General features: G+C 42.9%; 1 protein-coding gene across 1 annotated transcript; it reads left to right on the top strand.

Moving 5' to 3' along the window:
- Nucleotides 1-2,855: 2,855 nt before the first annotated feature.
- On the top strand, nt 2,856-19,632 carry drd2a (dopamine receptor D2a; the record flags this gene model as incomplete). The annotated part of the gene is made up of 7 exons (XM_080548798.1): nt 2,856-3,158; nt 11,036-11,145; nt 14,775-14,911; nt 15,217-15,422; nt 18,133-18,213; nt 18,477-18,858; nt 19,436-19,632. Exons 1-7 carry the CDS (start codon nt 2,862-2,864, stop codon nt 19,630-19,632), a joined length of 1,410 nt encoding a protein of 469 aa, XP_080404924.1. The 5' UTR covers nt 2,856-2,861.
- Nucleotides 19,633-21,460: the final 1,828 nt, after the last annotated feature.

Below are 21,460 nucleotides of genomic sequence, written 5' to 3' on the forward strand. Positions count from 1 at the left end.
TCAGAGATATTGAGCGTCAACGTTTTTACATTCCATTATGTTTGGTGAGATGAAACCTTTGTATTTGATTAATTACTAACCAAAAAAAATCAACATTTTAAAAAACCACACAGACATTAATAAACACCTAATGGATCAGATTATGTAAAAAAACTATATTTTTTACAAAAATGGAGATAGAACCTTATAATTCTAACGTCACGTCTTGTTATTGCTATGTAAAGCACTTTGAGTTGCCCCTGTTGTATGCTATACACATTAACTTGCCTTGCCTTTACTGTCAGTGCAGTGCAATTAGCACGCTGAGAACACAAACCACTGTTCAGAAACCTCAGACTATAGACGATTACATGTCATCACACCACTCAGAATGTATGATGATATGTAGAGGCTGTTTAGTGACACCCACTGTTGAGGGTGATATTGACAGACTGGCAGATCAAAAGTAATTCTGTATAATGTTCTGAATCGCTCGAGACAGGCTTTTCCTCTGCCCAGAGAGAGAGGGGTTATTCCATAGCCGTATCTATCCATCTGCCTACATGAATCTCATTTTCTGATTACACAGGATAAAATTATTCTTGGATCCAAACACACTATCACGGCCATATGGTTCTGGACCTTGAAAGGCAGGCTGCAATAGCAAGTCCTCCCTGTAGCTTGGGGATGAGGAATGTACAATTATGATCGCCATAGAAACAACACGCCCCTGTCCTTATGCGGCAGACAACAGTTTTCGTGTGGTTAATGTAGCATATCGAACCTGGGCTTCTCAGCCTCCATCTCTGATTGACACAGTCAATTATCTTTCTCTCCCTCTCTCTCTTTCTCTCTCTCTCTCTCTGTCTCTCTCTCTCTCTGTCTCTCTCTCTCTCTCTGTGTCTCTCTGTCTCTCGCTCTCTCTCTCTCTCTCTCTGTCTCTCTCTCTCTCTCTCTCTCTGTCTCTCTCTCTCTCTCTGTCTCTCCCTCTCTCTCTCTCTCTCTGTCTCTCTCTCTCTTTCTCTCTCTCTCTCTCTCTGTCTCTCTCTCTCTCTCTCTCTGTCTCTCTCTCTCTCTGTCTCTCTCTCTCTGTCTCTCTCTCTCTCTCTGTCTCTCTCTCTGTCTCTCTCTCTCTCTCTGTCTCTCTCTCTCTCTCTCTCTGTCTCTCTCTCTCTCTCTGTCTATCTCTCTCTCTCTCTGTCTCTCTCTCTCTCTGTCTCTCTCTCTCTCTCTGTCTCTCTCTCTCTCTCTCTCTGTCTCTCTCTCTCTCTGTCTCTCTCTCTCTGTCTCTCTCTCTCTCTCTCTCTGTCTCTCTCTCTCTCTCTCTGTCTCTCTCTCTCTCTCTCTCTCTCTCTCTCTCTCTCTCTCTCTCTCTCTCTCTCTCTCTCTCTCTCTCTCTCTCTCTCCTTTCATCACATCAATGTTGTTTACCATTGTTCTTCTCCGGGAGAAGATCCAACAATAAATACATGCAAATATAGGAGGGTTGATATGGGAAGCATTCGTTGTGATAACTATGTGGAGAAATAATTGCAAGGAGGAGATCAAGAAGACACAGTAATTGCTACTGTGTGATTTTGAGTTGTATTTTCAGCACAGTGAGCTCTAACCACCAGGCCAAGAAAATGGCTGCATAACGACGTCCTACTGGGCATGATGTCTAAGAGGACAAAAGATTACATTTTCTGAGAGGAATCTCAGATAGGCATTGACTTGCCTCCATCAATTGTTTTTGACCTGCCTAATTAGAGGCACGAGGCAGAAACCTAATTTAGAAAAATCCTCTATCTCACAGTAGAATCAGGCACTTTAGTTCTTATTGACAGACCGGTAGCTATCAGGTGGTGGGTTCTACTATCCTGGACTCAGATAGTAGGAGTAAGTTGGAGCTGCTTAATGAGAGCTGATAATGGGAATTTCGGCTACGGTGAAACCTCTGTTGGTTTTTAAAGGGTTAAATCTACGGGCTACAAACTCTATTCATATTTTTCTTTGTATTGAGATAGAGACGATAGAGATTTGACAGGAAGGATGAGTGAGAGAGACTAGAAGGGATGACATGCAGGATATGTCTGCGGCTGGAATCAAACTGGGAACCCTGCGGTTACATGGGCAACGCATTAGTGTGTTACGCCACCAAGCGCCCCACAAACTCTATTAGGTTGACTTAACCTATGTGTAATAAGCCTCAAATATACAGTAAACTGCTTGCACACACTTCAGTTCAACATTTATAATATCTGTGCCTTTGTATGGGGGGATGGCAGCTACAGTAGCCCTACAGTACACATCTGTACACATCCGTCATGTTGGCTAACAATATCTGCTGTCCAGCCCAGAAGCATGTAGGGGTAAAGACTGTTAGCTCCAGTAGACCTGTGAGGAAAGGCAGTCCAAACAGCAGTTCATAGGACAGCAGTGAGAACATGAAACAAGGAATCGGAACAGGTGACTAGATGAGATCGGACAGCACAGGGATTCTACACGGAGGGTAGAGGCACACACACATGCAAGCACAGGCACACACACGCACACACACACACACACACACACACACACACACATCGTGATTCACAAGCTTGGGCCCTAGGGGCAAGCTTTCACATTGGCAGGAGAATCCCTCAACAAACCTCTGTCTCCACTGCTTCTACTTCTACTGCTGAGTCCAACTAAACGTACTCATGTACACGGCACACTGCGCACTGCATAATCCCCCCCCCCCCCCCACACACACACACACACACACACACACACACACACACACACACACACACACACACACACACACACACACATTGACGCAGACCAGAAGCTGTGTCCATAATGGATTATGTGATCTGTTTTTTCAGGGACCCCTCCTCTGCCTTCGTCACTCACAGCTAATGGATGTCCTTACCCAGTATGCCTACTACAACAACAACAACAACAACAGCCTCTACGACGACAATGACACGGGCGGCTTCAACGACACGGAGCGCGAGCAGAAGCACCCGTACAACTACTACGCCATGCTCCTGACGCTGCTCATCTTCGTCATCGTCTTCGGCAACGTCCTGGTGTGTATCGCCGTGTCCAGGGAGAAGTCCCTGCAGACCACCACCAACTACCTGATCGTCAGCCTGGCTGTGGCCGACCTGCTGGTGGCTACGCTGGTCATGCCCTGGGTGGTCTACCTGGAGGTAGGACTCCTAAACACACACACGCACACACACACACACACACACACACACACACACACACACACATACGTAATGGAGGTGATGCCCCCGGCCTTGGGAAGACATACAATCCCCTTAGTTTGTATTTCCATCCGTAACAAAACAAAATCGCATTTGTGATTTATCATCATGAGGTGTGATCCGACCACAAGTACCCTTTCTAAGGAAGTGTCCTCAGTCCAGTGAGGAAGGAGAGAGGGAGGGTAAGGAAGAAGAGAGGGAGGGTAAGGACATCCAAGGAAGCCCCTGAGGTTAACTGCTGAGTCGGGCAGCAGCAACTGTGTGCACAGGTCATTAGAAGGAACTCACAGAAGAACACATACAAACACCCTTTCTGTTTTCCTCTCACACACACACGTCCGTTTTCGAGCCGCTGCCTCCTCCCCCTCGCCGCCTGACACACACACACACACACACACACACACACACACACAAAGACAGACACACATACACACACACACACACAAAGACCGATACACATACAGACACACACACACACAAAGACAGACACACATACAGACACACACACACACACACATACTCCAACTTCCTCTTCTGGAGGGACAAACGGGAGGAGAGGGACCCAGGTATCTCTGGTCTGGGCTGGGGGAGAGGCCGGGTCCACTCGGTTGGCCACACCCGGCCATCACCGGGGAAACAGATGATAGCAGGTTATCTCACAACGTTATTTCAAATACTGCCGGTATCCGGTGCTCACCCTCTACCTCACTGCTTTTCGGACCCCCCACACACTCCCTTCCTGGCTGTCTCCCTTTTCCGTGCGTCCGCCACGAGGCACAGGTGCACCGAGGCACAGGTGCACCAAGGCACAGGTGCTTGGCTAACGGGGGGCATCTGAGCACAGGGGGGGGGTAGTATCTCACCGCTATGCACCGCTGTCCAGGACCCTGAAGGGCTGTCGTTCTCCGGTCGGGGCACTTCAATTTAACACGAGGACAGCCGTGCCTATTTCACCTACTCTCAGCACCGCCTCGGGGGTCAAATGACCATAGTCTTTAGAATGGGAAGCTGCTACTTATACACAAAGACCACTAGTTGGCACCTCTGGTAAATTAGCCTGCCTCCTATACAGAACAACTGCAAAATAGCTTTATACTTAGTCAGCTTATCCTGATGTGATTTTGAAAATGTAAGGATACTGGTTGGTAGAACGCACATATCTAGGAAAAGTCATGAAAGGCCAGTGACGCGAGAGTGGCCATCTGAGACAGTAGAGTAACAATACTCCTGTCATGTGTGCCTCATTCTGACCATCTAGCTATCACATGACACGATAGAATCTTTAGTCAGACTGAGCCATGTGACCAGGGCTGTGGTTCTCAACCAGGTCCTCGGGGACAGACACTAGCCATACCACACAAAGGTTCGATTCCACAACCAACACATCTGATTCAACTAGTCAGGGGAAAGGAAAGGAGCACCACTGGGACTCTAGTCTCTAGTAGTCCAAAAAACCCTCCACACACACGCACGCACGCACACACGCAGGCACACTCACACACACACACATGTTTGGGAGGCCTCCCTGACATATTACAGGACAGCAAGGACAGTAGTGGATCAGTCCCCGCTTAATGAGTTAAGGATATACCCAATGAGATTTGATGGTTTTGGTCACAAGATAAAAGAGTTGATGGAGTGACTGTGTTTGTAGGCTGTGTTGTATGTGAATGTAACCTGTAATTGTTGTACTATTATGATTTTATGATATACCAAATATAGTGTAATGAAGAACTATGGGGGGGGGGGGGGGTGGAAGGGGTGTTATCGCCATGGGTGGGGGGGGGGGGGGGTTACTCGTGTGTTTATAGTGGGGGGGGTAAGATAAAGAAAAAAAAGTCACAATACAGTAAATAAAAACTAGGTCATTCAGCGAGGGTATGACTTTGATAAGACGACCACTGGGAGACACCAGGTCCCCAGGGTAACGCTGACGAACACTGTGAAGATATTACAAACATCATGAATGGATCCACAACATCAAAACAAACGAACGGTCTAACAGCAGAGAAACCCCAGGAGAGATTCAGTAGAAAAGCATCTCAAAGGCAATGACAGTCTCAAGCTAATTTACCCCCCCCCCCTTCCCGGGGGCCGACACTGGTGAATAATTCTTATCCCAATAATGATCTTGTAACGTGGCTTTCAAGACTGCTGTGAGGCGTATGTTGGGTAAAAGCAGGTACGGTTAAATCAATGACCAGTGACATTTGGCATAGAGAGCTGAACAGAGCCTTGGGCTAACAGCACAATCAGCCTCCTTCTTCTTACCAGCCAATCGATAAGCGGCAGGAAGTGGGCGTGTATCGTAACGACCCCTCTCTCTCATCCTATTGTACTGTTCTGTGTTCTGGTGTTATGTCTGCTGACCGCTAGTCTCTGGCCAGTGACGTGAGAGTGGCTATCTGAGACAGTAGTGTAACAATACTCCTGTCTGTCTCCTGTGTGTCTCATTCTGACCATCTAAGCTATCACATGACACTATAGAATCTTTAGTCCGACTCAGGGACAGACACTAGCCATAACACACAAAGGTTTGATTCCCACAACCAACACATCTGATTCAACTAGTCAGGGGGAAAGGAAGGAGCACCACTGGGACTCTTGTCTCTAGTAGTCTCACGCACACACGCAGGCACACTCACACAAACACACACGTTTGGGAGGCCATGTTTGACATCAAACAGGACAGCAAGATCAGTAGTGGATTAGTACACTCATAATGAGTTAAGGATATACCCAATGAGATTCGATGGTTTTGTTTATCACAAATCCTTTTTCAGGTTGTCTTCCAGTCTAACAGAGTATACAGGCATGACGAAGCCTCACAAATGTCTCCAATTAAAAACCTTGCTTTTTCTTCTGCAGCAGTTGCAACAGCTTGGCAGAATGACAACCATTGTTATTGTTAGCTTGAGAATAAATGCCTTCATGTAAATGCCTTCAAGTGAAGCTGGTCGGATCTGCACGTATTTGTGTCGGATAAATCACACTTTCCAAACATTGTCAGCGGGGGGGAAAGATGTGGGATTACATTCTGACACGCCCAAAATAAACACATTGATACATTTATGCATAAACATGCAGTTTTCTTTTTCTAGGTTATGTTAGCAATTTTACTTTTTTTTTTCAATTTCACGGTGAGACCCTGCGGATCTGTCTTTGAGGTGGCTCTTCTCGAGCTCCAGTTGAATCTACACAGCTTCTCTGAGAAACATGCCGTGCCGTGATTTGTCACAGTTTGTCACAGTAGCTGGACGGCAGCTGACTTGCCCTTTGTTCATTAAATGCTAAATTAGCATTTAATTCTGAATATCTTCACATCCAGTGGACCTGATAGCGTGTTAATGTGGGGGATTGAGAGCGTACTTCTGGCAGATGACCCCGGGGTCGTCGTGTTGTTGACTGGCTTTGGCGCGCAGCTGGGAGGACGTGCAGCCTCTCTACCCAGCGTCTCTACTGCGCTTATATCCTCTCTTCCCTTCCCTTCTTATCTCTTCTGTTCTATTCTGTTCTCTTCTGTTCTCTTATCTCCCCTCCCCTCCCTCTTACCTCACAATCTTATATTCTTCTCTTATACATTTCCTTACAGTTTAGAGAGAATGGTATCCCATTTAAATGTCAAAAAATAGAACCTCAGTGCGAATAAGAAGATACGCTGCCGTCAACATTAACATAACAATCGGATTTTTTGCTGTGACTGTTTCATTTTAACTTCATTGCCAGCAAGGCTGTTGCTATACTAACTCTGCCAAATCATTCATGTATGTGTCAGCCACTCTAACATGGTGTGAATAGAATGCTTCTGTGAAGACAGAACTACGATCTGTAGATGTTAGACTGGCCTACTAGTTAAGGGTGCTGTGAATAGGCTAGTGTGATATAGAATATAGAGGCAGCTGTGTATGTGTGTGTGTGTGTGTGTGTGTGTGTGTGTGCGTGCGTGCGTGCGTGCGTGCGTGCGTGCGTGTGTGCGTGCGTGCGTGCGTGCATGCGTGCGCGCGTGCACTTGCGTGCTTGCGAGAGTGCTTCTCATCAAGACTGTCATTTAGTTATTTAATCAGTGCCAACCAGTGCAGTACGACATCAGACATGAGAGACACATGGCCTCTTCAAGTCGTCTGTTAAATCAGAAGCCACAGCCTGAAGACAGAGATCAGTCAAAGACAGCTCGCTGAGCCTCGTACTGGCAGCTTGCCAGCCTCTGAAAGGCGGGGGTGAGAAGTAAAGATCACTGTGGCTTGACTCCTCTTCTGACAAAAAGATTAGCCTCCCCCGTCTCGGTAGTGATGTAGGGGATGTAGAGCGTAGAGGTGTGCCCTGTGACTACCAATAGGCTCATCAGCTACCTAAGGGACACAGACGGATGTGGCTGGGTGTTGAAAATCTTGAATGATTGATTTTGATGGAAGAGAGAAGAGTCAGATGTCGAGAATAATGGAGTGGTTGAAAGAGCGACGGAACAGCTGAGTGGGTGAGAACACATGCAGTGTGTGTCCATCAGGTACATAAGGTGGAATGGTATTCCATCCGCTTCCAGCTGAAGCACTGTAAACACTGATGAACTCACCTGTTAGCTCTCTAGCTCTCGGGCAGTAAACATACTGTAGGACCTTCATAATGCTAAGTAATGCTTTGTTTTACTGTTCTTCTATTACTGGTATCTATTTGGTTACTGTTTACGAGGAAACCAGTCAGAGTATTTAACAGTTAGTTCTGTCTTACAATCTGTAATGACTGTACGTGAGTTAGTATTAGGTAACAATGCTGTAATCGCTCTGATACCATCGTTCTTAGTATAAGGATGAGTGTACAGTACTAGTTTAACGTTTCGACACACCTTCTCATTCAACGATTTTTAAAATTATTTTCTACATTGTAGATTAATACTGAAGACAGAAAGAAAAGAAAGAACAGAAGAAAAGTAGATTCAATTATGTAATAAACAAACCTAACCCTAAACAAAAAAGTTTAAAAAAAAACAGAATATGTTTTAGATTTTAGATTCTTCGAAGTAGCCACCTTTAGCTTTGATGACAGCTTTGCACACTCTTTTTTTTTTGTAATCAATTATTTATTACAAAACAGTACACATGAAAAACTCACAATTATAACACCAAACTAAATAAGTGTCTGTCCTGACTTTTCTTTCTTTATCTTACCCCCCCACTATAAACACACGAGTAACCCCCCCCCCCCCCCCCATGGCGATAACATCCCTTCCACCCCCCCCCCCCCCCCCCCCCCCCCCATAGTTCTTCATTACACTATATTTGGTATATCATAAAATCATAATAGTACAACAATTACAGGTTACATTCACATACAACACAGCCTACAAACACAGTCACTCCATCAACTCTTTTATCTTTTGTATTGCAGAGGTCCATGTTTGAATTGTCCTTTCTTTAGCTCCATGTATTCTGGCTATAGATTGTTCCATGTAGAGTATGTCCAGGAAATACAGCAGCCATTGTTTACGCGTAAGAGTATGTGGAGGGTTCCATCGTAATGAAAACAGTTTTTGGGACCAGCAAATAAAACACGAGACATGGAGGCTGACAGATCCAATGATGAAGTATCATTCAAAATCAACAACAATCTCGGACAACAAGGTATATGGATCCCCAATAGGTTAGACAAAGTGGAAGATATTAGTTTCCAAAATGCCGCCACCCCAGGACATTCCCAGTACATGTGTGAAAAGGAGCCCACATGTCCGAGTGAACACAGATCACACATTGGGGAGGGTATGATTTTCATGAGGTGGCGTCTTCTCTGAGTGAGGTATAACCTGTGTAAGAAGTTAAAGTGAATAAGCTTATGATTAGGATTTTTAGATGTGATATCCAGATTGTCCCAAACAGTCATCCAATCAATTTCCCCATCAGAAAAATCAAGGTCTCTCTCCCATACCTGGTGGACAAACAAGAGGTTTACAGGAAGCTTCTAGTAAACGAGTGTAGAATTTAGAGACCAAAGCCCTTGTCTGTACTCCCACATCTAACATCGTGTGAAGCTCATGGGTATATATATATATATATATATATATATAGAGAGAGAGAGAGAGAGAGAGAGAGAGAGAGAGAGAGAGAGAGAGAGAGAGAGAGAGAGAGAGAGAGAGAGAGAGAGAGAGAGAGAGAGAGAGAGAGAGAGAGAGAGAGAGAGAGAGATTGTCTCGAGGGAACACCATATGCGCGCATGGAAGATCTAAGTTAAAAAAATGAGAACCCTAGTCAATTGTAGGTCATAAGCAAATCATTAAACATTCTAAGACCCTCATCATTAGAAATTTCAGAAAGAACATCACCTTTATCACTCCATTGGGGATATGAAAAGGGAACTTTTCCTGTTAGAAGAGTGAAACTGTGGAAGATAGGAGTATGGGTGTGCCACTTAAACTGAGAGTGTGTAGCCTTCTCTACAGCAAGCCAAACTGATAAAAGAGAGGACATTATAGGGCCCAGCTTAGATTTGGATTGTTTAGTAGATAGACCTGAGTACACTAATCCTGGACTAAAAAGCTTCTTCAATGGAGATTTTACATTGAAAGTGTGATTTAGTCCAGGACTAGGCTTAAGCCTTGTCTGTGAAACCGGCCCCAAGTCTTGTAAGCGGTGAGGGGAAGCCAAATTTTCCTCTATCGCTCGCCATGAAACCGATGCATTACGATCTAACCAGGTTGATAAAGGGCGCAGCACAAAAATACATTTTAAAATTGGGGACAGCCAGTCCTCAATCCTGTCTGCTGCGCTGTAGAGTGGATTGTTTTAAGCGAGGGCGCTTGCCTTTCCAAATACATTTTGATATAAGACTATGGATCTTGTCCCAGTAACCATTGGGAGGTGAGATTGGCAACATATTGGAATAAAAATGTACCCTGGGAAGAACATCCATTTTGACAATGTTGACACGTGCTTGTAGGGAGTGTGGATGAAGTGACCATCTATTCATGTCTGCCTCCACTCTGCTTAAGATGCCTTGGAAGTTTTTGGAATTTACAACTGAATACAGAGAGGGAAAGATATCTACCCCAAGGTATCTAAAAGACTTAACGACTGGAATGTGAGATGGTAGGGTAGATGGATCAAGAGAAGTACTGAGAGACATGAATGAAGACTTGGACCAATTGATCTTGTAGCCTGACAGAGTGCCAAACTCTTCAAAAGTGTCCAACACTCTGGGAATGGATGCTGGAGCCTTATCCATATTATAACAGAATATCGTCGGCGAATAATGAAATGTGGTGTGATGTATTACAAAACTTGATAGAGGAGATAGCTGAGGGGTTTGAATACAAAACTTTGATCAATTTAGTGAAGTCTGAACCGAAGCCAAATGTGTCTAGTACCAGCCACAGATTCCCATTCCAGCCTATCAAAAGCTTTTTCAGCATCTAATGATAGGACTGCACATGGAGACTTAATATCCTGAGGGAAGTGGAGTACATGGAGCAATCTACGAATATTGCTTGGCGAGTTTTTATGAAGCCTGTTTGGTCATGATGAACAAGTTTGGTCATATGCACGTCAAGTCATGTGTGTGTGTGTGTGTGTGTGTGTGTGTGTGTGTGTGTGTGTGTGTGTGTGTGTGTGTGCGCGTGTGTGTGTGTGTGTGTGTGTGTGTGTCAGTGGAAAAGGAAACTTTTAACACCGCCTAGCATTCTCGTCTCTAGAATACATGGGTGAAAACCACCAAAAAAAGCAAAAGGTGGCTACTTTGAAGAATCTAAATATATGAAACATATTCGACTGGTACTGTATTATCTAACAGCCATGGGCCTATAAGATAAAGTGTTTCTCCATCTCGTCTTCCAGGTGGTGGGAGAGTGGCGCTTCAGTAAGATCCACTGTGACATCTTCGTCACTCTGGATGTGATGATGTGTACCGCCAGCATCTTCAACCTGTGTGCCATCAGCATCGACCGGTGAGTTCCTTGCTCTGACCGGGCACCTCACACACGCTCCACTATTGAGCTACACAATTATAATCTTTACATATAGATTCAGGAAAATGGATGTAGCTCCTCATTTGAGTTGTAGTCTTAAAAGCCTACGGAGAACTTCTGGCTCCTTCTGTTGAATAGCAAGACCGTTATTCCTTATGACTTCATTACCCCATTGGTATTTTAGAAGAAGAAAAGAACATAACCATAATGCTAACGCTAACCCTATCCCTAAAACTATGTTATATCGGCATTGTTTCTTGGTGTCGTTGTAAATCGGTCCTAACAGAAAATGGTATGGTGCGGCAATATCTAAATCCAAACATTGTTTAAACCTATGTAAAAGGATGTTGATTCACTTCACAACCACAATCAAATCAATTCACAACCATAAAGAGATGGTGGAATATAACTGTGGGACCATGTTAAAACCAAACTTTGCACAGTAGAAAGTGGTAACACTCTCATGCCACTTTGTAACGTTGTAACGTTTGTAACTTTGTTTCTTATGGCAGTGGACAGTCAGTATCAAGCCATCTCACAGTTGAAAATAATAGTTAAAAATGTCCTATTTACATCAATACAGGTTTTCTAAAAATCTGCATTTGGTGGTCATCACACAACAGTGATGTTTTCTACAATAATTGGTAGTCATGATCCAACATTGTAACAAGGGTGCCCATTAATTCCTAACCAAAGGGAAATAAAAATGTATATATTTATTTTATGACACTGTTTGGTATTCAAACCCACAACCTTTTGGTTTGTAGTACATTGTTCTGTCCGGAATGTTGAGTTCAGATTGTGTATCAGAGAAATTAGAAACTCAGGGAAATACTTTCCTTCAGGTTGTAAAGACATTCTGTAACACAGAGAATAGTTGAACATTTTGAACATTTGTATGAAGAAACATGTTTTCTTGTTGTAATAGCCTTTTCAGCATGGTACATCTGTAGAAGTCAATCAATGCTAGAGTTAACTGACACACTAAATACTGTAGAAGTGCTCAGGGCAATTTATAGCAAAGGGCAGATGTGGAGTCTTCCCAAAATGTAGTCGTCAGTGTCATTTATAATCTGCACTGACCTAGTGGTGCACAAAATAAGGAATCCAAAATGAGGACATCAAAAAGTGAGTGCAGTGAATTCAAATGTACAATATAATCCTGGTTGTAAAATGCTAAATATAATCCTGATGATATAATCCTGTTCTTTTGTGCCTAAACATCCATTTGGTTGGGAAGTTCATGTTCACATTATCCAACTGCACTTATAACACCTTAGGGTTAGGGTTCCAAAGCGCTTTACAATGGTCTTTCATTCACCCATTCACACTCCAATGGCGGCAAGCTACCATGCAAGGCGCCACCGGCCCGCTCATTTGGGAGCAATTTGGGGTTCAGTGTCTTGCCCAAGGACACCTCGACGTGTGGCCAGCCGGGTTTCAAACCGCCGATCTGCCAACCTTGCGATCGTTAGACGCCGGCTCTACCTCCTGAGCCACAGCCACCCCTGCAGCTGCGTTTGCATTTTGATATTTAAAAAAATGTTCAAAATCAAAACTCTCACAACGTTACAGCATCAGTTTGGTTAGTTTTTGACTGTGGCATAATCTAAAATGCCCATGAGGTATTCTCTGTGTGACGTGTTTCATTTTACATTATTTTCCACTTGGCTGCTTTTTAGTGTCGCCCAAATGCATTTACAGAGCAACATTCATAATGGTCTTATGGGTACTTGATTCAAAAGGGTCGTTTACATTTTTATTGTTGTCATTTGTATTTTGATACAACATTTCCCTCTTCACATATGTATAAAGAATATTGTACATAATATATATTTAATATATTTCTTTTTCCATTTATGTTTTTTTATTATTTCCTTCACAACCATCCAAGAATTCAGTTCAATGCGTTTTACAGATGGGTTTTCATACACACACAAAACACAGCAAAAAGAGCATAACAAATGCGGGCAACATAACAAATGAGGCAAACAGATCATGGTAACTGAAAACACAACAGCAGGTACAAATAAACAGCAAGTGCAAATAAGAGGAATTGTAAGAGCTAAATTAACGTTAAGAATTATTTTTTAAATAATAATAATCCTAATATATATATATATATATACATGTATATATGAATATTTAATTAACTCTACACTGTCTCCAAGGAGAATACATATTCCCAAACACAGAATATGTTTGCAAATAGATAACATCCATACATGTTTCATGAATTAAATCCATGCTTATGAAAAAATGTACCGTTAAAGTAAACTGCTTTAGTTGCATTAGGTGTTTTGTAGCTAAAGGCTAGGAGATCAATGAGAGGGTGTCTGGAAGAGTCTTCCTCTTCCTGGGGATCTGAGCCCAGGAACTAATAAGGTCAGTCGGGCAGCCGGGGGTGAGTTGATAAGGTGCCTCCTGAGGTCTGATGGGAGATTAGAGATGGAGGTCATTCCTCTCATGCTACATACTATCTACATCCCTGTCCAGAAACATATCTCAGCATCTAGCCTCTACTACCTATGAACTTGTGAGAAGACTTGTTTATCTTTCTTATTATAATAAGAAATTCCACCAAACCTAGGCCAAGATGGGGCTATTGCCATATTGATATAGATAACCTGTGCAATAGGATGGCATGATCAACAATATCGATTCTTATCCAGAAATATCACGATGTAATTTATAACTGGGGAAGCAGTTATAACACCTAAAAACTGACTGGTTTACATTTCTCACCCCCTTTATGACGAGGGAGTACATTGGCTGCCTCCCACACTTTGGGAATGGTACAGGAAAGAATTAACAAGTTAAAAATATGAGCGAGAGGTTCAACTATTAATAGGCCAGAGAGCTGCAGGAGATACAGATCAAGCATGTCGACCACTGTAGACATTTGAACATCAATCTAACACAACTCATCACTTCCTTGGTAGAGACACAACAGATGGAGAATATAGAGACATCGTTGACCAGAGGGACAACTATTAGACTATCAGTCTTAACAGGATTATATACTGTAAGTAGTAATACTGTGAGTAGAACCTAAAGGGATGATTTGGAAATCAGCGGCACAACATGAGACATGAGAACAGGTTTGCTGTCATACCTCAATGTCCAGTCAGATGGACAGATGCTCGAATAGAAGAGCAAGAGATGGATTCAGATACTCTTCAGGTCACATGAACAAAAAAAAACAAAAAAAAGCTTCTTTGTTTAAACCAATGAATTTTGTCGCAGACAACGACCTGCATTAGGGTTGACTTGTATATAGGGTTACAGGGTTAACTTGTAAAATGTCATCCTGTCTTCCAGTTCTTCTAAACCAACTGTGCATTATCTCATTTTATGCACCCAGATTGTGGAATGCACTGCCAGTTTACATTAGGGATGCAACCTCAGCACATTATGTTCAAGTCAAGACTAAAAACCCATCTTTTTAATATTGCCTTTAAATGACTAAATAATGAAATGATGATTATATAATGATTAAAGCACTTTGAGCTGCAACGTTTGCAGGAAAAGCGCTATACAAATAAAGTTATTATTATTATTATTATTATTATTATGATTATTATATTGTTGTTCCTCTTCTCTGACAGCTATACAGCGGTCGCCATGCCAATGCTCTATAACACACGCTACAGCTCCAAACGCAGAGTCACGGTCATGATCTCAGTCGTCTGGGTGCTGTCCTTCGCCATATCCTGTCCTCTGTTGTTTGGCCTCAATAACACAGGTGAGAGAACACAGGTAACAGGTGAGAAATAGAATAGCACAGGTGAGAGCACAGGCCTGTAACAAGACTGGTAAGATGAGGCCTTCTTGAACAGCCAACATGATTTCTTCACAGACACTTATGGCTCTAAGCTTGAATACCAATGAATATGAATGTGTTCTTTCATAGTTTTCATGTATGTCTTCAGTATTAATCTACAATATAGAAAAATATTATATAAATCAAGAAAAACCATTGAATGAGAAGGTGTGTCCAAACCTTTGACTGGTACTGTATAGTAGTATTGTGTTTGCTGTGTTTTCCAGCCACCCGGGACGACTCTATGTGTGTGATAGCGAACCCTGCCTTCGTGGTCTACTCCTCCATCGTGTCCTTCTACGTTCCCTTCATCATCACCCTGCTGGTGTACGTGCAGATATACGTGGTCCTCCGTAAGCGCAGGAAACGGGTCAACACCAAGCGCTCCTGTCAGGCACAGGCAGCAGACCATGACCTGAACACCACGCTGAAGGTGAGCAACGCTTGTAATGACCTACGTGTTAGCTTAGCAGGCTAACATAGGAGAAGGGTCAACAACGTATTTTTGTCAGGGAGTCGACTACGAACTGGGCGCCACTTTGATGGGGATGAAGGTTACTGTTTACTTACTTACCAGGTTGACTTGACATACAGGAGACCCTGGTTCAAATCCAGTCTGCCTCAAAAGTAGTTTTGAGGGGTGCTTAGGTGGCGTAGTGGATTAAGCACTGACCATGTACTGCAGGGCTCCAGCCGCATATCCTGCATGTCATCCCTTCTCTCTCTCTCACCCATCCTTCCTGTCATAATATCTACTATATCTGTCATTAAAAAGAAAAATATGAATGGGACTGCCCCACTCAGAAAACAATTACAAAAAAATAAATAAATGTCGTTTTGAGGGAGTGTGCAATTGGCATGCTGACTCCAGGAATGCCCACCAGAGCTGTTGCCTGTGACATTGAATATTCATTTCTCTATCATAAGCCGTTTCCAATTCCAATTCCAATTCTCGGAAACGCCTTTGGGAGACGGCTTATGGTAGAGAAATGAATATTCAATATCACAGGCAACAGCTCTGGTCGACATTCCTGCCAATTGCACGCTCACTCAAAACTTGTGACATCTGTGGCATTGTGCTGTGTGATAAAACTGCACATTTTAGAGTGGCCTTTTATTGTGACCAGCCTAAGGCACATCTGTACAATAATCATGCTGTCTAGTCAGCATCTGGATATGCCACACCTGTCAGGTGGAAGTTGTATCTTCTAAACACAGATTTAAACAAATTTGAGAGAAATAGGCCTTTTGTGTACATAGAAAAAAGTATTAGGTCTTTGATTTCAACTCATGATGAATTGGAGCCTTAACAACCACAACCACACTGATATTATGCCTTAACAACCATAACAACACTGACATTATGCCTTAACAACCACAACCACACTGATATTATGCCTTAACAACCATAACAACACTGATATTATGCCTTAACAACCACAACCACACTGATATTATGCCTTAACAACCATAACAACACTGACATTATGCCTTAACAACCACAGCCATACTGATATTATGCCTTAACAACCACAGCCATACTGATATTATGCCTTAACAACCACACTGATATTATGCCTTAACAACCACACTGATATTATGCCTTAACAACCATACTGATATTATGCCTTAACAACCACAACCACACTGATATTATGCCTTAACAGCCATACTGATATTATGCCTTAACAGCCTTACTGATAGTATGCCTTAACAACCACAACCATACTGATATTATGCCTTAACAACCACAACCACACTGATATTATGCCTTAACAACCACAAGCATACTGATATTATGCCTTAACAACCACAACCACACTGATATTATGCCTTAAGGACCTGAATCCCAAAGCGAGCCACTGAGGGACAGTATCAAAGTAGATGATCTGTTGGTTCTGTTTCCTCATGGCACAAGGCTGACTGTTCAATGCCCCGTATATTTACATTTCCATTTTTATTAAATGATAAACCCCATGGCATGGTTTTGGGACATCAACAATCTGTTCGCAACTATCTCAAATTGTATATGGCATAGTTGTCAAGCCTTTGAAAAACTGATACACTTTATGGTTTATATTAACCATTTTAAGTCATTTGTGTGTCAGGCAGACTAATTAATACCCTTCTCTTTGAAGTATTTGCCTCTTTTATTTTTGTGCAAAGCTGTGGTGAGTTGGTTAAACGTTTGTATTGATCATACAACTCCATAGACATTGGTTAGTTAGCTTATGTGACATGGTTTTACTGTCCTTGTTCATTAATAAAGATAATACCCTACTTAGGGTAGGAATATTGGCTTTTTTTTCTCTATCAGTATAGGAATTTTCTCTCAGTATATTGGATTCATATTAGATGTTATTGATGTTAGAATTTAAAGGAAATACAAACGCGTAAACCCAATATAATTGGCTGTTTGTTTATTGCTATTCGGGTTTATTGTTAATTCACTCTGTCCCACTGTGCTCTCCGAGCCCAATAAAGTATCAATCTACTGTATCTAATGCAAAACCGCCAATAAGCGTCTCCAATAAATGTCTGTCTCCAATAATAGCCGGACCAGTAATGGCATTGAAGGTCAACGTGCCTATCCCTAATAAACGGCAGGTCAAAATTAATTGGAGGGTAACATAATGACTGCCGGTCTCATATATATACAGTAATAGCTTTCCTCCAATACTCGCTGGGTGCACTCCGTGGTTAGGGCAAATAATGTCTGTTTGTCCGTCTTTCTGTCTGTCTGTCTGTCTGTCTGTCTGTCTGTCTGTCTGTCCGTCTGTTTGTCTGTCTGTCCATCTGTCTGCCTGTCTGTCTGTCATCTGTCTGTCCGTCCGTCTGTCTGTCATCTGTCTGTCCGTCTGTCTGTCTGTCTGTCTGTCTGTCTGTCAGTCCATCTGTCTGTCCATCTATCTAGATATTTATTGCTATGTTCATAGCTGTGCAGTGTATGTAAGCTGGGTGTATGCAAGGCAATAACTGTGGTCTGCTTTGCCATGCTAGGTTGCAATCCAATAACTGTGTGCTTGGTTGCCATGTTTGTCCTGGGTTGTGGTACAGTGACTATGTGCTGGGTTGCCATGTTGACAGGGTCTTCCCTGTTGTTGTTGTTGTTGTTGTTGTTGTCGTTGTTGTTGTTTTTGCAGGAGAAGTGCACTCAAGATGTGAGGCTGTGCACTGTGATCGTGAAATCTAATGGGAGCTTTCCTGTCAACAAGAAAAAAGTGGTGTGTCAAATATTTGCTCTGCTATTTGTAACCGATAACTCTCCAGGGGGGAATGGGTTTCTTTTCAAAGGAGTTAACCAGGTGCCACCTGTAAAGTTTTTAGATGTTACATTTCCCAGTAGACAGGATATAAAAGTTACATTTAATGCTACTAACCCTACCAAACTGTAACTATAACGTTTGAATGATTGTCAATGTCACATTGTTGTTGTGGTCTGATGGGCTTTTACACGGATTCTCTCCATGCTTTTGTCTGTCAGCAGATCTTCATCAAAGAAGTAGCCAATGAGGGAGATGAAATGGAGTTGGACGAGCTGACCAATGGCAAACCTAAGAAACAGAAGAGTGTGGACCTCCCTGCTGCCAACCACCAGCCGCCCCCACACATCAAATCCAACACCGCCAGCCCCAGCAACACCCCTCCCACCCCCCCCACCCCGACCGAGGTCAGGGAGCTGAAGCCAGAGAAGAACGGGGACACCAACGATGTGCTAGTGGAGGTACCCAAACTAGCCAAAGCTTTCCAGACCCAGGCCTTACCTAATGGCAAAACCCAGACGTCAGTCAAGACGTCAGTAATGAGCAAGAGGAAGATCTCCCAGCAGAAGGAGAAGAAAGCCACACAGATGTTGGCCATAGTCCTGGGTGAGTGCTGACCCTCTGTGGTGGCTAAACCGTCGCACTTAATCCTGTGTGCTAACTAAATGCCCAACCTATAGTTGCTCATATCATATACACCAAATCATCTCCAGCCTCCAGTTGGCTCACAGCAACTCCTCCCCAGGTCCTGTATACATTTATGATTACATTTATTATGTAATATTATATTAATATTATTACATTTATTATGTAATATGATATTAATAATAGTGTTATTACATTTATTATGTAATGCCATTGGTCTATACCACTTCCACACCATGTATACAATACATAGACCCCCCCCCCCCATTTCAATGTAGCTGATATCTCAAGCTTTAGTCTGACAGTTTTTCTGGCTGCCTAATGTGAGTATTTTGGTATTTCCTGCTAATCCTTGGGTAAATTTGAGAATAATAGCTCCGGGGCACCAGACAGGGCGGACACGGGTTTTCATTAGTGTCAAGGAGACGGACGTTTGTTAAAGTGACAAAGTTAAAGTCAGGGTTAAGGGGATTCCATCTCATATATAATTCTCTCTCTCTCTCTCTCTCTCTCTGGTGTTATTGTCTCCTCTGTTCAGGTGTCTTCATTATATGCTGGCTGCCGTTCTTCATCACTCACATCCTGAACACCCACTGCACCAGCTGCAAGGTTCCTGCGGAGATGTACAACGCGTTCACCTGGTTGGGATATGTGAACAGTGCCATAAACCCGATAATATACACCACCTTCAACATTGAGTTCAGGAAGGCTTTCATCAAGATCCTGCATTGCTAAGATTGGACCGGGAAGAAGAGGACCGTTACTTACAGAATATACCTCACCCCCCCGGAGGTCAGCAGCATAATGTGTAAGCCTCATTGATGCTCTCAGACCGAGCAACAGACTTCGTGAACGGCGAACGAACGGCGCGTTGAAAGACACAGACTTAAGTGGAGTTTTTGTGGAGTTTTAGTTCTCCTGAATGAATGTATACAAGATAATGTCTGTATCAATGAACTGTTTCTTGAAAAATGTAAACATTGTTCTAAACCATATTGTGCTTGTCACACATGAGCCATCTGATGTACAGAACACACAGGACAGGCTGGCGACAGCTAGCCACATATATATAATCTGTCTTTATCATGATGTGTTATTGACGATGGCGAAACTCTGCAGATAGCATCTAGGCGACAATTAATCAGTGTTCATCTCAGTATTAAACCTGATTACATTGAACTATAAGCTCTTCAGCTTTTAATCAATCATAGAAAGGAATGTGTGTTAAATAGAAATGAAAAACATTGCCTCGTGGTTTCTCTATGGCCTATTTGGTAAGAAAGACAGCCACACATTTGCTATGTTATTCCAAACTGAATTATTATTATTCATATACATATTCATATTATTCTTAGTATTCTTATTATAACGATGATGATGATGATGATGGTGATGATGATGATGACGATTGTTATTATTATTATTATCATTATTATTATTATAATTATTGTTTGCTGTAGATGCTTTTTCTAAACACATTAAATGTGATTAAATGCCTGCAATGAAAATATGACGCTTGTTACATTGCTCCTTTACATTACTTCTCATGAAATGTATGTTTGACAAGAAAATACAAACAATGTCCAATAAATTAAATGCGACATAACACCGTACCATATGGGTTTCCTTGCTCTTCAGGATTGCAAATGGTCACACAGTACGTAGAACACATAGTAGTACCTATAGTACCTGAATAAAAGTATGTCTATATTCTCCATTGTGAAACAATCACAGACTATACTCCATATCAACTAGACTCCGGCCTCTCAGGCTCTAGGCTGTGTTTGGTCGATGTAGGAGGATAGCTTGATGTACTAGCTCCATCTCCCAGGACATTAGGATGTCGTTAGCCCCACGGCAACCCTGACCAGAGTGTGGTTAGACACTGTAGTAGAGCAAAGCTAAAGCCAAAGCCACGCACATTTAGACACACGTTTACACACACACACACACACACACACACACACACACACACACACAGACACAGACACACACACTCTTACACACACTCACACTCACACTCACACACACACACACACACACACACACACACATGCACACGTGCACAACCACACACACACACACACACACTCACACACACGCGCACACACACACACACACACACACACACACACACATAGCTTAACATACACAGACAACTACACAGGGTTGACAAACACACACACACTCACACACACACGCACACACACACACACACACACACACACACACACACACACACACACAGCTTAACATACACAGACAACTACACAGGGTTGACAAACACACACACACACACGCACACACACAAACACACACACACACACACACACACACATAGCTTAACATACACAGACAACTACACAGGGTTGACAACCACACACACACACAGTGCATACACACACATAGATGCACACACACACACACACACACACACGCAGCATGTCTGCACACACCATTGATCTAGGGAGGTCATAATCCACTACTCATTGATATATTCTCTAACTCTATCTCTCCATGGAGCCCCCCCTGCCTGGGACCTGCACCATCTACTGCTGTCACT

The sequence above is a fragment of the Nansenia antarctica genome (genome assembly GCF_963989245.1).
Source record: "Nansenia antarctica genome assembly, chromosome: 19".
NCBI lineage: Eukaryota > Metazoa > Chordata > Actinopteri > Argentiniformes > Microstomatidae > Nansenia > Nansenia antarctica.